Source organism: Pogona vitticeps, chromosome 1 (genome assembly GCF_051106095.1).
Source record: "Pogona vitticeps strain Pit_001003342236 chromosome 1, PviZW2.1, whole genome shotgun sequence".
In the NCBI taxonomy this organism is placed as follows: domain Eukaryota; kingdom Metazoa; phylum Chordata; class Lepidosauria; order Squamata; family Agamidae; genus Pogona; species Pogona vitticeps.
The window spans coordinates 282,694,111-282,709,993 of NC_135783.1; the positions used below are offsets into that span (position 1 = coordinate 282,694,111).

At 45.7% G+C, this 15,883-nt stretch overlaps 1 protein-coding gene across 2 annotated transcripts in view; it reads right to left on the reverse strand.

Annotated features, from left to right (window-relative positions):
• Positions 1-15,883, reverse strand: part of PAMR1 (peptidase domain containing associated with muscle regeneration 1) — a 62,040-nt gene that overhangs the window by 32,798 nt on the left and 13,359 nt on the right. For both annotated transcript variants that reach the window (XM_020782875.3, XM_020782877.3), the window contains exons 3-4: positions 12,761-12,889; positions 143-257 (exon numbers count right to left, since the gene is read on the reverse strand). In XM_020782875.3, the coding sequence (XP_020638534.2) occupies positions 143-257; positions 12,761-12,889 (244 nt within the window). The remainder of the gene's footprint in view (positions 1-142; positions 258-12,760; positions 12,890-15,883) is intronic.

The window sequence follows — 15,883 nt, forward strand, 5'->3', positions numbered from 1 at the left end:
AAAATCTACTAGCAATTTCTCTGGGTTCCAGCTTTAAAATACTGGCCTGATATCCGAACATACCTTCTAAGTTTGAGTCATATAAGAAAAAAGAAAGAAAAGAAAAGAAAATTCAGTACACCAGCAGTCAGCTCCTACCTACCTTAACTCAACAACAAACCCAGGTTTGGCATGTATAGTCCACTCACAGTGGGCATTCAGTGGATAACTCTCCAATAAAATCTGGCCCCTTGAAGCCTGGAGAACTTGTCCACACTCTGAAGGAGAGAGGAGATAAGAAGAAGAAGACCATCAGTGTCTATGAGGAAAACAGGACCCAAGAAACATCAAGGTAAAAAAATAAAAATAATCCTGAGCCAGTTAACATGCTAGCAGATCCTCCCTTTTGAATATGGAAAAGAACCATACAAATCGGACATCTTCCCACTTGACAATGATGTATTATAATCTTATAGAACACACAGCCAACAATCGTTAACTTTAAAACAGAACATAGCTTAAGTCATGTTCCCTGCATATGTTCACTCATGTGTATTCCAGAAAGATTCAGAAAAGGTGGTCTAATCAAAGCTATTCTTGAACTACATTTCAAGAAGTTTTCAGGGCTGTGGGCAGGCCAGCTCACATCTCTGAATGTGGCAAGTTATTTTTTCCCACATGCATAGACAGTAGGAGGTGGACTACAAAATATCACCTTCTAGTTGTGATGCATTAAAGGTATGAGTGTATCACATTCAATCACATGCTAAATGCCACATATCTCAGAATTTCCTTCCTACAAGATTCTACAGTGTTAAGACCCATCCATTCTTACAAAAACAAACTGTTTGTCAGGTTATCCTCATTTACCCTCAATTAAGCGCACTTAGATGAAACAGAAAACAAGCTGAGAAGTGTTCATCATAAGTGTTTCATTCCACACTAGTGCTTGTTGGTTCCTGATGTGAAAAGGCTGGAGAATTAATTACTTTGCCCCTATGGCTGTCATTAGGATACCATTGGGAAATGCCAGGAACCCTTGCAACGTACATGATAATGTGGCTTCCCACACTGAAGAGAGGAAATCTAGCACTGTTGCTGGCTCCTACCTCAAAACAACCTGAAACAATGCTGCAGGAAACCTTCTTCAGAGAGCTTGACAAGATCCTTGAATCACCTCAGGGAACATTCCCCTTTTGCTACAAGGGGGCTTTTGAGTCGCCTTTGTTGCTATTGCCTTGGATGAGAAAGAACTCAAAGAGATGGTGCTGTGCAAGGAATACTGAATGCAGCTTTCTTGGGAGAACAGTACAGTCTGAACTTGCAGAACATTCCTGCCAAGGAAACGGTACTGGCCAACAAAGCAGGTGGTCCAAATGCTAAAGGCAGAGCCATTCAAAGAGTGCCCCCAAGGGAAAAGGCTCTCAATTACTACAAACCTTCTTTGCATGAAGCCTATCCATGGTAAACTCCAATCTTTCTTTTCTCTTTGCCTTGCTCACTTCAAGAAAGGTTGATGTAATTCCCCAAGACCCCTGTAAGCAAACTTTTGGGGGAATCCAGCTCCACCATCTTCCAAGCAGAAGGGTCTTTTATTACTCACCAAAGCTTGGAGACCTTGAAAAGTCCTCAAGATTAATTTACACACCAAACACTAATCCCTGCAAATCCTGCCTTATTCTGAACAGGAGGAGACAGAGAGGGAAAAAATCTATTCTGAAAGATTGTCAGCATCACTGTTTCTTTAATGCATGAAAAAAGAAGCAAAACTGTTCAGAATATTTCTAATTTGAGGCAAAAAAAATGACAAAAAGAACAGTGACTAGATCTTTTTAATAACCACAGTTGACATTATGTGTTTGCACCTCCCACCCGTTTATGACTAGGTTAAATCATGGGCTATCTTCTAGATCACAGCTGGGCAATTATAGGGTCTCTAGATGTTGTTAGACCACAACTCCTATTTGGACTAGGCAGTATAGCCAATGGTGATGGATCATGGGAGCTGCAGTCCCACAATGTGCCTGTGAGACTCCAAGTGCCAGTGGACATTCAAAACCAAACTGAAGTATACAGTACTTGGGGTCACCCCACTCCAAAATGCATATCAACAAAACTAGAAAATATGCAGAGAAAACCTTGCAGAATGATTGGGAGATAAAAGGTCCTTATAACACATCTAGAAATTTGCCCTTGTTTGTTAGGGAGGAAAAGGGACAGAATTTTATAAAATCATGTGTGCTATGGAGAACAACCTCCATAAAGTCCTACTCCACCATCTCAGCATGATGTGGAAGTGACACAAGGTTCTCGAAGGCCACACCAATGGACCTTAGGCACTGACAAGCTTACCAGATTGCTAGGGCTTCAAGTACAGTTCTGGATGTGGATTGGGAGGCTGTCATCAGAGAACCAGTTTAGCTAAGCATGGAGACACTTACTATCACAAAGTTGTCTGCCTGGTAACAAACTGGTTACAACAACTAGGTGTGGAACCATTTGGGTTTGTAAAGGTAATAACTAGATCAGTGAAAAAAGCTGTCCATATATTGGTGAGTTACTTGAAGAAGGGTCTGTCAGACAGGATGCAGAGGAGACCCCACAGGAGGACATGAGTAGGACCGAAGCGTAGCAAAATACAGTCGCTGAGCCCACACTCTACAAAAAGAAGAAGAGGAGAGTAGTTGTAGTAGGAGACTCCCTGCTACATGGAATTGAGACCGAAATATGTGGGGAGGATCCATGGACTCACCAGGTATGCTGTCTCCCTGGAGTACAGGTAAGAGATGTGATGGAAGGATTGCTATCACTCATAAGACCTACAGATATATGTCCCTTTCTTCTTGTCCATGTGGGAACAAATGACACAGCCAAGAGGAGCTACCAAGAAATCATGCCTGACTCTGAACCTCTGGGAAGGAAACTCAAGGACTTTGGGTCTCAGATAGTTTTTTCTTCCATCCTACCAGTGCTCGGAAGAGGAATCGAAAGCAAAAGGAAGATCTTTTGGGTGAATGACTGGCTACGAAAGTGGTGTTGACGAGAGGGATTGGGTTTTTGGGACCATGGGCTAAGCTTCCTGGAAGAAGGACTGCTAGCAAGAGATGGATTGCATCTAACAAGGACTGGGAAGAATGTGTTTCACCACAGCATGAAGAACTTCATCAGGAGGGCTTTAAACAAGCATAAAGGGTAGATGAAGCCTTAACACACAATAAGAGGAACAGACCAAACTGATCAAAAGGGCAGCAATAATAACATTAACAATAATAATCAAAATAATAATGGTAACAATAATCATCCTAATAATAATCATAATATCCATAAAAATGTACAAAGACAAACAGACCACAAATCACACACACTCCGATGTCTGTATACGAATGCCAGGAGTATGGGAAACAAACAAGAACTGGAAATTTTAATTCAGGAGGGGAAGTTTGACTTGATAGGAATAACTGAAACTTGGTGGGACAACTCCTATGACTGGAATACAGCAATTGAGGGATATAAAGTGAACATAAAGAACAGAGAGAATAAAAAGGGAGATGGAGTTGTGGTATATGTCACAAATACACATTCCTGTGGGGAAATACAGGAGGATGAGAATGGTTGTCCCATTGAGAGCATCTGGATCAATCTAGTTGGCGCAAAAAAAAAGGAACTTGGTAAATGGAGACTACTACCGACCGCCCAATCAAATTCTGCCAAGAATATGTTGGCCCTTCCAAGAAATTCCTGGCTTCTGTGGCTGATAATTTTCTCCTACAAAAAATGGAGAAAGAAACCAGAGGATTTGCTATCCTTGACTTGATTCTGACCAACAAAGACGACTTGGTGGGGGAAGTGGCACTAAGAGGAACTCTTATGGAGAGAGTGACCATGTCTGTCTAGAATTCTTGATTTCAAAGGAAACGAAAGCAGAGTGTAGCCACACGCATCTGCTGGATTTTTAAAAAGCCAATTTTAATAATCTCAGAACAAGGATAAGTAAGGTCCCATGGCAGGAGCTCCTAAGAAGAAAAGGCGTCCAAGAAGAGTGGGAGCTTCAAAAAAAAAAGAAATTCTAAAGGCACAACTACAAACAATTCCAACAAGAAAAAGAAGGGGGGAGGTGGTGGCAAAAAAGGGCAGTGTGCTTTCACAAAAAGCTCAGGACAGACTTAAAAACCAAAAAAGACATTATAAGAAAAGGAAAGAAGGCCAGGCCACCAAGGATGACTACAGACAAGTAGCAAGGAAATGCAAGGATGGCATTAGGAAGGCAAAAGCTGAGAATGAGCTGAGGTTAGCTAGAGACACTAAAAGAAATAAAAAAGCATTCTTCAGGTATGTGAGTAGCAAAAGGCAAACAAAAGACATAGTGGCACAGCTCCACAATGGAGATGGAAAAATGATAACAGATAAGAAAAAAGCAGAGGTGCTCAATTCTTATTTTAGTTCAGTCTTTTCCCATAAGACAGACTATGAACTTCCAAACAAATTGGAAGTGCAAGGGGGTGGGGAACAGGATTGCAGCTGGAGATAGATAAACAAATAGTCAAGGAATACCTTACCACTTTATAGGGATGTGGTGGTGCTGTGGGTTAAACCACAGAAGCCTCTGTGCTGCAAGGTCAGAAGACCTGCAGTTATAAGATCGAATCCATGTGACAGAGTGAGCCCCTGTCGCTTGTCCCAGCTCCCGCCAACCTAGCTGTTCGAAAACATGCAAAATGCGAGTAGATAAATATGTACCACCACAGTGGGAAGGTAACGGTGTTCCATGTCTAGCCGCGCTGGCCACGTGACCACAGAAGATTGTCTTCAGACAAATGCTAGCTCTATGGTTTGGAAACGGATGAGCACCGCCGGACATGACTGAACAAATTGTCAAGGGGAACCTTTACCTTTACCATACCTTACCACCTTGAACAAGTTCAAATCTCCAGGGCCGGATGAACTGCATCAGAGAGTACTGAAGGAACTGGCTGAAGAACTCTCAGAACCACTAACCATTATTTTCTTGAAATCCTGGAAAACAGGTAAGGTGCCAGAGGATTGGAGGAGGGCCAATGTTGTTCCTATCTTCAAAAAGGGCAAAAAAGAGGAACCTGGGAACTACAGGCCAGTTGGCCGGAAATCAATCCCAGACAAAATTCTGGAACAGATCGTAAGGCGGTCATTCTGCAATCACCTAGAAAACAATGCAGTAATAACTAGAAACCAGCATGATTTGTCAAGAACAAATCCTGCCAAACTAATTTGATCTCTCTTTTTTTGATCCAGTCACCTCCCTGATAGACAGAGGGAATGCTGTAGATCAGGGTTCATCAACCCCCGGTCCGTGGCCCACTGCCAGTCCGCGGGCTGGCTGGAACTGGGCCGCAGACATAGATCTCCGCCCCCCACTTGGGGGGATGTCACCCTCATAGGTGGGCGTGTCTCACTTGCTTATGGTAACCATTCCCCCAATGCCCCTTGTGGGGCAGCCCACATGAGAAATGCTGATGGCCAGCCGTGGGGCTCAGCGCCGCCCCACCCAGGGCAAGTAGATGGGCAGGAGCACATGCCAGAGATCCTACTGCTTCCTGCCTGGCCAACCCTTCCCGGGAAGAGGTGGGCCAGGCCGGATCACATGGGATGCTGCTGCTTGTCCGCAGAACTTCCACCTTCTGGGGCCTACCGTCCAAGCCTCGCTCCCACCCTTGTGGTGGTGACGCAGCCACCCACCCACACTGAAGTGAGATTGGGCCGCCACTTCCCCGAAGAAGGAAGGATGGACCAATGGGCAGGCAGATGGACCGGCAAGCGAGCGACACAGGTGCAGAAGGTGGAGATAAGCGCTGTGTCACTGTCCATGGGAGGAGGAGCCCAGTGCACCCCCGCCCCTTTGCCCTGGGACCCCTGGCAGAGCGGGAAGAGGCGGCGAGGGGGAATCCCTGCATGCCAGCCCGACCCTGTGCCCGCCTCCCATTCAGTGCCATCGCCTCCCCCCTCCGCTCCACTCTCCCCGGGTAGTCCTTCCACCCACAGGTTGCGACATGCCGGCCCTTCCGGGAAAGAGCCCGGCTAGGACAGGGAGAGGTGGCAGCAGCAGCAGGGCCCCCCTTTTGGAGCTTGGAGGTGGCTCCATTGTCGGCTCCCCCCCCCCGTGTTGCCATCCCTGGGAAGAGGAAGAGGAGCCCCGTGCACCTCCACCCCATTGCCCTGGGACCCCTGGCAGAGCGGGAAGAGGAAGTGAGGGGGAAACCCAGCGTGTCAGGCCCAATCCTGCGCCCACCTCCCATTCCACACCATCGCCTCCCCTCCTCGCCTCCGCTCTCCCTGGGCAGCCCTTCCACCCACAGGCCGTGCCATGCCGGCCCTGCTGGGAGAGAGCCCAGCTCGGGTGGGGAGGGGCGGCAGCAGGGCCCCCCTTTCAGAGCTTGGAGGTGGCCAGAGGCTGGTAGCACTGGCCTCTCGGGACCTTGGCCAGGCAAGAGGCCACCTGGGCACACAGGGTGGCCAGCCAAGGGCGCAGCTCGGCAGGGCGTCCCCGCTGCTACTACGACTACTACTACTCCTGAGGTGGTGCAAGGCAGCATCCATGTTCTGGATTTAAAAGCTCCCTGGGCCTGGCCTGGAAAGGTGGGCTGGGCACCCTGGTTGCCTCTGGCAGCAGCCAACAAGCTGTGCCAGGCATGCCTGGCACAAGCCACCAGGTCTTAATTAGCCCTCCCCCTCCTCCTCCTGCCCCCCATTAAGAGGCTGATGGGATGCGCTGAAGGGGGCAGGAGGAGGAGGAGACCAAGACACCCCCGGAAAAGGACCCCACCCCACCCCAGAACTGTGCAGGGATATGTGTGGACCTGGAGGAAGGTGCGCCTTGACGGCTGAGGCTGGCAGGGAAGGGGGAGTGGAGGACACCGGCACGCTGGCACACATTGGAGGGTCAGTTCCTTCTCCCTCCCCCTTTAAAAAGCAGGGGAGAAAAGGTGGTTCCCCAGGAGGCTGAAGAGGCTTGGGACCAGTAAGGTGCTGCTTTAAAAAAAAGGTTTTGGTGGCTTTTGTTTTGGGGGGGGGGGAATTGAGGGTCGGGTTTTTTTGTTTTTTGTTTGTTTGTTTGTTTGTTTTTGCTTTTTGGTGTTTTTTTTTTTCAGTCCCAGCATGGGACTTGCTCTGTTTACATATTTTTATTTTTATTTTGGTGTTTTTTTACCATAGCCCCCCCTTGCTTGGGAACAAAAAGAATTAAAGTTAATAAAGTGTGGTCCTAATTAATCCAACACCTGTGTCTTGCCTGTTTATTCTGGGGTGGGGGGTGGGGACAAAGGGCATAATACATGTAATGTGTTTGATTCATAGCTATCCTCCAACAACCTACTGCATAACAACTACCCCCACGCACAGATGCCCCCACACCCCCATTCACAGATGCCAGTGGCAGCAGCCCCACCCCCACCCCGGTCCTTGGAAGAATGGTCTTCAACAAAACTGGTCCCTGGCATTAAAAAGGTTGGGGATAACTGCTGTAGATGTAGTATATCTTGACTTCCGCAAAGCTTTTGACAAAGTGCCCCATGATATCCTGATTTGCAAGCTAACTAGGTGTGGGCTGGATAGATCAAGTGTCAGATGGATAAACAATTGGCTACAGAATTGTACTCAGAGGGTCATGATTAATGGGTCCTTCTCTAAATGGGAGGAGGTAACTACTGGGGTATTCCAGTCCTGGGCCCGGTGATCTTCAATATTTTTATTAATGGATTGGATGAGGGAGTGCAGGGAATGCTTGTCAGATTTGCAGATGATACCAAATTGGGTGGAATAGCTAATACGATAGACAGAAATAAAATTCAAAATGACCTTGATAAGATGGAGCACTGGGCTGAAAGCAGGAGAATGAAATTCAACAGAGATAAGTGCCAAAGTACTGCACCTCAGAAAAAGAAATCAATTGCACAGTTACAAGATGGGGGATACCTGGCTCAGCAAAACTACGAGTGAGAAGGATCTTGGAATTGTTGTAGATCACAAGCTAAATATGAGCCAACAGTGTGATATGGCTACAAAAAAGGCAAATGCTATTTTAGGCTGCATTAAAAGAAGTAGTTTCCAAATCCTGCGAGTTGCTACTCCCCCTCTATTCATCATTAGTTAGGCGTCACCTTGGGTATTGTGCCCAGTTCTAACAAATTGGAACGAGTTCAGAGGAGGGTGACAAGGATGATCAGGGCGCTGGAAACCAAGCCTTATGAGGAAAGGCTGAAAGAATTGGGCATATTTAGCCTTGAGAAAAGAAGACTTAGGGGTGATATGATAACACTTTTCAAATATTTGAAAGGCTGTCATACAGATCTTTTCTCGATCATCCCAGAGTACAAGACACACAACAATGGGCTCAAGTTAAAAGAAGCCAGATATCAGTTGAATATCAGGAAAAACTTTCTAACTGTTAGAGCAGTACGACAGTGGAACCTGTTACCTCAGGAGTTGCTGAGTGCTCCAACACTGGAGGCATTCAAGAAAAACGTAGATAATCACCTGGCAGATATGCTTTGATTATAGTCCTGCATTGAGCAAGGGGTTGGACTTGATGGCCTTGTAGGCCCCTCCCAACTTTACTTTTCTATGATTCTATGATTCTATAATGGGTGTCTATATGGGACTTTACATGTTCAGAGCAATATTGGGTCAATATATATTTATATAAAACCTAGTTTCGTGTCCAGTTTATAGAGATGGAGTGGATTTCAGCTAATTTACTCTCAGTGAAATTAGTGGGACCCAACTGTTTTAAATCCAAGCTTATGAGTTGGGGAGTGAACCATTCAGATGCTTGCCTTGTATTATGTTGCCATGTTTTTATGAACTATGATTAAAACTGCTATCCTAATCATACTAATCTGGGAGTAAGACTCACTGAAATCAATGGCACTGGACATCTATGGGGCTTCTTTGTCGGTGTCCTCACCAGGAAGCTGCAAAGGGGAAAGAACCAAAGAGCAAACTTTCCCCAGTACTTAATGCATAATGCAGAGCCATCCTTAATATCAGGGAGAGTGAAGCAGTAACCCCATGCAGGAAGAACAGGGTGTCATTAAAGGGCAAGAGATTTTGAGTTGTTTAATTTAATTTAACTTAATTTACATTGCCAGGAGAGTCACTTGTCAGTTTTCCTAATATATGTTAAAATGACTCGATTGGCTTAGGATACCAGCACCTTGTTTTGGGTAGGCGAGGAATATCATTAGCTGCTCTGGTAGAGGCAGCAAAAAGTCTTGGATTGACCAATTTTGCAGAGATATCTGGATGGATTTCGGCATGTTTGTACTCTTGCTCATCATGTCTTCAAAACAAAATATCCACAGTCTCCTTTACACACAGTGAAAAGAATAGAAGATACACTTGATTTAAAACTGTGTTGCATTAATTGAGCTCACAGTCTTAGGTGTACAGAAAAACCCCTGTAGCAGCACCTTTATTGTGGAACTTCTTCCCAAGAGAAGTCGAGATAATGCTACCTATATTTAGTTTCTGGTAGGCAGACCTTTGTTTATGGCCTTTAACTTTTAAGACTGGTTTTAAACTTGGTTCTAAACATTAATCCAAATTCTCTTGCCCACTTACGTTGCATAATACTAACTATGTAACTTTTGGCAGCAAACTACCTTAAGAAATCATCACATACTTTATCATCTGCATACTCAGTTGTGTGAGTCAGCTTGCAACTGATATCTATGATGAGTTTTTAACAATGCAATTTGCCTCCAAAGATTTTGTCATTTGTGTAGCTATGCAAGAGGATTTCGGCCATTGTTTTTAATCTGTTTATAAATAGTGTTTTAAATTTACTTTATTGTATATCAGTTTCAGATTCTTAGTGGGCAGGAAAGCAATACATGATTTAATAAACAAATATAAATAATGAAAATGGCTACATTTTCATTTTAATGAAGAACAAAATTTGCTTGTAAGCCTTCCATTTACTCTGCACTTTCATCCTTGTCCCAGCTATTACTATCTAGTGCAGTCAGTTGTGTCAGCAAAAAGCAGGATTTTATCCATACAAATTGTACTTGGAGATGGGCATATATACTGAAATGAAGTAGCATAATCCTCTAAAGACTTTCAGACTTTACTTTAACAGTTTACACATACTTTGTTGCGGTGATTACTCATTAATGAATAACAATAAATATGTCCAGGTAGGATGAGATTACTTTTTACAACAGCTATTCATGGCCTGCATTTTTTTTCATAGAGGAGCTCCTGAGCACCACCTACTGGACATACTGAAGTATTATGCATACTACAATTTTCAGTGTTTATTTATTTATTTATTTATTTTATTTATTTATTTTATTTCTATCCCGCCTATCTGGTCTTATTCGACCACTCTAGGCGGCTATTTATTTTATTGTTGGTCTGTTTCAACAAAAACAAAAACATCTGACAATTTTAAGACTAATACATTTATTTTGCTGTGATTTTCCATACAGTCAATTTCTTCAAACAAAACAGTTTTTTAAAAGGAGTGAAGCAGGGCCAACCATTCTACGGTGAACCATATTCTGGACACCCAACTAAGCTACAACCTGTATTTTCTCCAGTTCTGTATTTTCTCTAGAACCACTAGTTCTAGAATGAAAAACAGGAAAAGTCTGCTGTGTTTAGTAACTGGATAGCAGTGAGATCTTCAGCAAAAGGAATTTTGCATGACAAGCTACACCTTCAGAAATTATCCCTGCCAGACAATTTAGAACAGTGGTCAGGGAACAGGGGTAAATTACCCCAAATGGGATAAAAATGAATATCCTGGGGGTAATGAGCAGAATGCTACCCCCACCCCCTACTCCCACCCCTGCAGCCGAACTTCAAACTGGAAGCCATCTCGCCCAGCTACCTTCTTTGGTTGCAGCACTTGTAAATCCTCCTTCTTTTAGAGATCGGAGATAAGGCTGCTTGATTGGTTACAGCTATAGAACAGCCCCGGGCAGTCAATTCGGCTTGTGAATGACTGTTTCCGCAGGAGGTGACTGCAAGCAGGAGGAGGGAAAGCTCCAATTAAGGCAGGAAGAAAGGTGCGAGAGAGGGATGGGTGGTTTCATCAGCTTGTTTAGATGTATGTTGAAAATGGAGGGAAGGAAGGAGGGAGGGACCGTGTGTGGGTGTATGTTTCTGAGAGAGAGAGAGAGAGAGAGAGAGAGAGAGAGAGAGAGAGAGACTGACTCTTAACTATGAAAAAAGGAACAGACAAAGAGGACGGAAGGCTTGAATTAAGGGGGGGAAATGGTGGCTTCATCAAGCTTGTTTAAATGTAATGAGAGGAAACAAGCATACTGAACTGAAGCAACTAATTGTTGAAAATTGAGGGAGGAAGGGTTGGTGTGTGTGTGAGAGAGAGGGGGGGGACTCAAAACTATGAAAAAAGTAACAGGTAAAGAGGACGGAAGGCTTGAATTAAGGGGGGGAAACGGTGGCTTCATCAAGCTTGTTTAAATGTTCGGTACATAGCCTGGCAGCCATTGATACTGATGATATATCCTGCTAGTTCTGTACACAGCCTGTGTAGATTCAATAATATTTTGAATTCAAATAATATATGATTTCCTTCCTTTCAAATCAAGGGGGTAATGTCGGCATATATAATTTTTTTGGGGGGGGGTAAAACGTAAAAAGTTCCCTGACCCCTGATTTAGAAGATGCACAGGAACCCTGTCTTCTCTTTCACGTAACTACTCTCTACCTCCTCTCCCACTGGTAGGGTTTCCAGATCTTGGGGCATCAGTTGAGGTCTCTAAGAACTGTTATCTTCTTTTAGTCCCACAAGTGGCTAGACAAGTCTCAGAGACTGGAGAACAAAGTTTGATTTTTCCGTGTGTATTAAAAGTGTGGCACCTATCTCTGTTCACTTTGTATGTTAAAATATTGGGGAGGGGGGAGGAAGAGATAATCCATCTCCACCCTTTCTTCTTTTGTACTAGCCTCACTTTGTAATTGCAAAATGGCAGAATACCAAAAAGCCAGGAGCAAGGGAAGGGGACTGAAAATAAGGTTGGGGAGTACATGCAGTTGTGCCCATTGTGCACAACTTTCTTTTTGGCACAAGAAGGTACTGTGCTATTTTACAAGTACGAAGTGAGGCCTAGCACCAGTGGCAGCACAAACACCACATCGGGGGTGGGGGGGGGTGGGGAGGAACAATTGTGGGCAAGCAGTGAGCCTTCCAAAAGTCCTAGCACTAGCATATGACCTGATGGGTGGGATGATCCCCATTTGTCATGTGTGCTATAGGTACAGGAGCAGGGGATGCTAACCCTAACAGGAGTGATGACACATGTCCAACTGTTAAGCACATTTTTTTGTCTGGATGACAGGAAAGAGTTATTTCTCCATGGTTCTGGGATGCCATATTTCTTGATTGGCCAGGTATTGCCCAGATTCTGGGCCCTTTAAGTTGGATCCCACTTGTGCTCATTTCCACTGTTCCCAAAGCAACTCTGCATTTGCCCGCTCCAATGCCCCATCTCTGTAATGACATAAAGACCTATCTCTGTAACATTACACAGCTTATTGCAAGAAAAAAAATTATTTGTTTTAGAAGGGACACATTCTAGCTATACTTTCTTTCATTCAGGGTTCCATCCGCTATATATAATGCACAGTCTGCAAATACTACTTTCTTGCACTATACCTCCCAGATAACTGGTGAGGGGATTCTGGGACTTGTAGTCCAAAGCACTACTTTTCCTAGCTGTGATACCAAGCACCATTTTTAACCACTCTGGAAGAAACGTATGCCATGGGAGATACTTACTCATGCAGTCCCCTCCATACCATCCTGCTCTGCATTCGGCGCAGTAGATACCCTTGACATAGAAGTTGTCTAGTGTTCCCCCCCAGGATCCATTGCGGCAGGATTTACAGTTCTCAAAAATCATACATCCTAAAAGAAGAATAAAACCATTTGGTAGTCACAGAGAACTACACCTGATCCACCACCTCCTCTCCAACCTGAACAGGAAATTATGCTTACTGATTCCAATTAGAGACATGCAGACCTGTGGTTTTCTGGACTACAGCTTCCAGAATTTTAGAAAGTGTTCTAATGCCCCACTTTTGCCTCTGGAAGTATATGTGTACATACTGATTTATAAGCCCTAATTAAATGCCATACTAATATCAAAGTACAGCAAACACGTGTCAGTAGATATCCCCGTGATGAACTGCTACAGCTTTGCCTGGCACAGCTCCTGGCCTTTACTCCTACTGATCCCATTACTGAAAACTCTGTTGTCTTAAACTGAGTTAGATCACTGAGCCATCTAGTGAAAGAGTGTCTGTTTTTCCAGCTGGAGCTACCTGAGGCCTTTTTCCCAGTCATACAACTTGAGCTTCTTTTCTTCAGAGATGCCAGAAATTGAATCTGCCATTTTCTGTGTGCAAGGCATGAATTCTACCACTAAGCTACTCCACCCCCACCCCCAGTTTATTATACTGGCTTGTATCTTAATGTTTCTGAGCAAATGAGAGATGTTTGTGTGTGTGATCTGAAGATAACTGGTTGGATAACTCAAGGTAGATTTCTGTGGCCAAATGTGGGAAATAAATATGAAGATATTATATTGCATCTTATATAATTTAACACCTTCCCTATAGATTCTAAAAGTATACATCTCAGAGACAGGCAAGACTGGGATATTATAATAATATTCTAGAACCTTCAGAAAGGCATGCAAGGACATAATTATTATGTTGTATTGTATAATTAATTATTTTTTCTTTTGTTATCTGTGTTATTTACATTACGTTATTACCCCTTCCCCTTTTTCTTTCCCTTCCCTTCCTCCCCCCCTTTTTCGTCATGGAATGGAAGGCCTGCCCTCCCAGCGAGGGGCCCCAAAACATCTCTGTGATCACGGGTAGAGGGCGGCATGGCGTTGGCTCCGTCCCTACTCGTGTCAGAAGAGCGGCAAACAGATGCTTAAAGGCTGTTTGTTGTTCTGAGACGGAGACCAACCCCCAGTACCAAGGTAGTCAGACCAGTCAGCCCTCCACCCTATGACTGGTGTTGTTGAATGCTAGGTCTGTATCTAACAAGCCCCAGCTAATTCACGACCTCATCCTGGAGGAAGATGCAGACCTGGCCTGCATAACCGAAACATGGATCGGCAGAGAGGGGGGTCCCCCCCTAGCTCTCATCTGTCCACCCGGTTATGCTGTCCAACACCAGGGTAGACTGGAGGGCCGGGGGGGGAGTAGCCATTGTTTATAAATCCACCTTGGAGGTAGCTAGGCGCTCCTCGGTGGTAAAGCCGGGTCTTGAGGCTCTCCACGTGTCGATTGGGGCCAGGGGCAGTATTGGGATCTTGCTGGGTTACCGTGCTTCCCGCGACCCAGCCATTTCCCTACCGGAGCTGGCGGACTTTGTGTCCGCGGCACTGTTGGGTTCCCCGAAGCTACTGGTTTTGGGGGACTTTAACGTGCATGCAGGGGCAGAGGTTTCCGGGCCAGCTCTTGAGTTCCTGGAGACCATGGCCTTCTTGAACATGTCCCAACATGTCAACGGCCCTACACACGTCATACAGTAGACCTGGTCTTTTCCACCAATGGGAGCGAGAGTGGTCCGATGGTGACTGACCTTGAGTCGGTACCCTTGTCATGGTCGGATCACCACCTAATAAAATGCACCCTCAAAATGGCTCTCCCCCCTCGCAGGGAGCAGGGACCTATTGTTATGGTCCGCCCTCGAAGGCTACTGGATCTGGTTGGATTCCAGGAAGCCATGAGACGGGTTACGGCTGACCTGGCTGGCGCTCCTGTTGAGGCTCTGGTCGACGGCTGGTTCACCGCCGCGACTAGTGCCGTAGACACGATCGCTCCTAAACGCCCTCTCCGCAGCAGAGACCGCCCGGCGCCCTAGTATAACCAGGATCTCCGGACATCAAAGCGGGTCAGGAGACGGCTAGAGCGCAAATGGAGAAAGGACCCGATGGATTTCAATTGCATAGCTGTCAAGGTCGTTACTAACCTTTACCAGGCCAAGGTAAAGGCTGCTAGTCAAACATATCTCGCTAACCGGATAAGCGAAGCTGCTAACCAGCAGGTGGAATTATTCCGTATAGTGCGCAACCTATCCGGAATTGGTCCGAGTGATGGGCCTCCCCCTAGTTTTTCACCGGACCAATTTGCAGCATTTTTTAAATCAAAAGTGGAGGCCATCCGCCGGGACCTCTCTCCTTTTTTGAATACAGTGAGTCGAGCTGAGATGTCCAGCGCTCCGTCCTGCCCGGTGACCTTTGACTCCTTTCAGCCTGTCACGCCCGATACTGTGGCCAGGGTGCTTGATCGCTGTCGTGCCACCACCTCCTCTTTGGACCCTTGCCCGGCCTGGCTAATCAAGGCAGCCAGGCCTTCAACAACGGAATGGGCTACTGTAATAATTAATGGCAGATTCCCTTCTGCCCTCAAGGACACACTCATTAGGCCCATTAGAAAGAAACCTAGCTTGGCGGTGGACGAAATTGGCAATTACAGGCCCGTCGCCAATGTTTCTTTCTTAAGCAAGACACGCAGCTCTACATCTCCTTTTCACCTACCGCAGGAGATGCCGTCCTGTCCCTTCAGCGCTGCCTGGAGACCATACTGGAATGGATGCAGGAGAACGGGCTTATGCTGAACCAGGACAAGACGGAGGTACTAAGGGTGGGCGCCCCCACAATAGGGGATTTGGGAAACTCCCTCACTTTTGGGGGGGTGACCCTGCCCGCCAGGGATGGGGTCCGCAGCTTGGGGATCCATCTAGACCCGGCGCTCACTATGGAATCTCAGGTGGCGTCCGTGGTTCGCACCGCCTTTTTTCATCTTAGGCGGATAGCCCAGCTGCGATCCTACCTTGATGTTGGGGCGCTTACTACCTTGGTGCATGCGCTCGTAATCT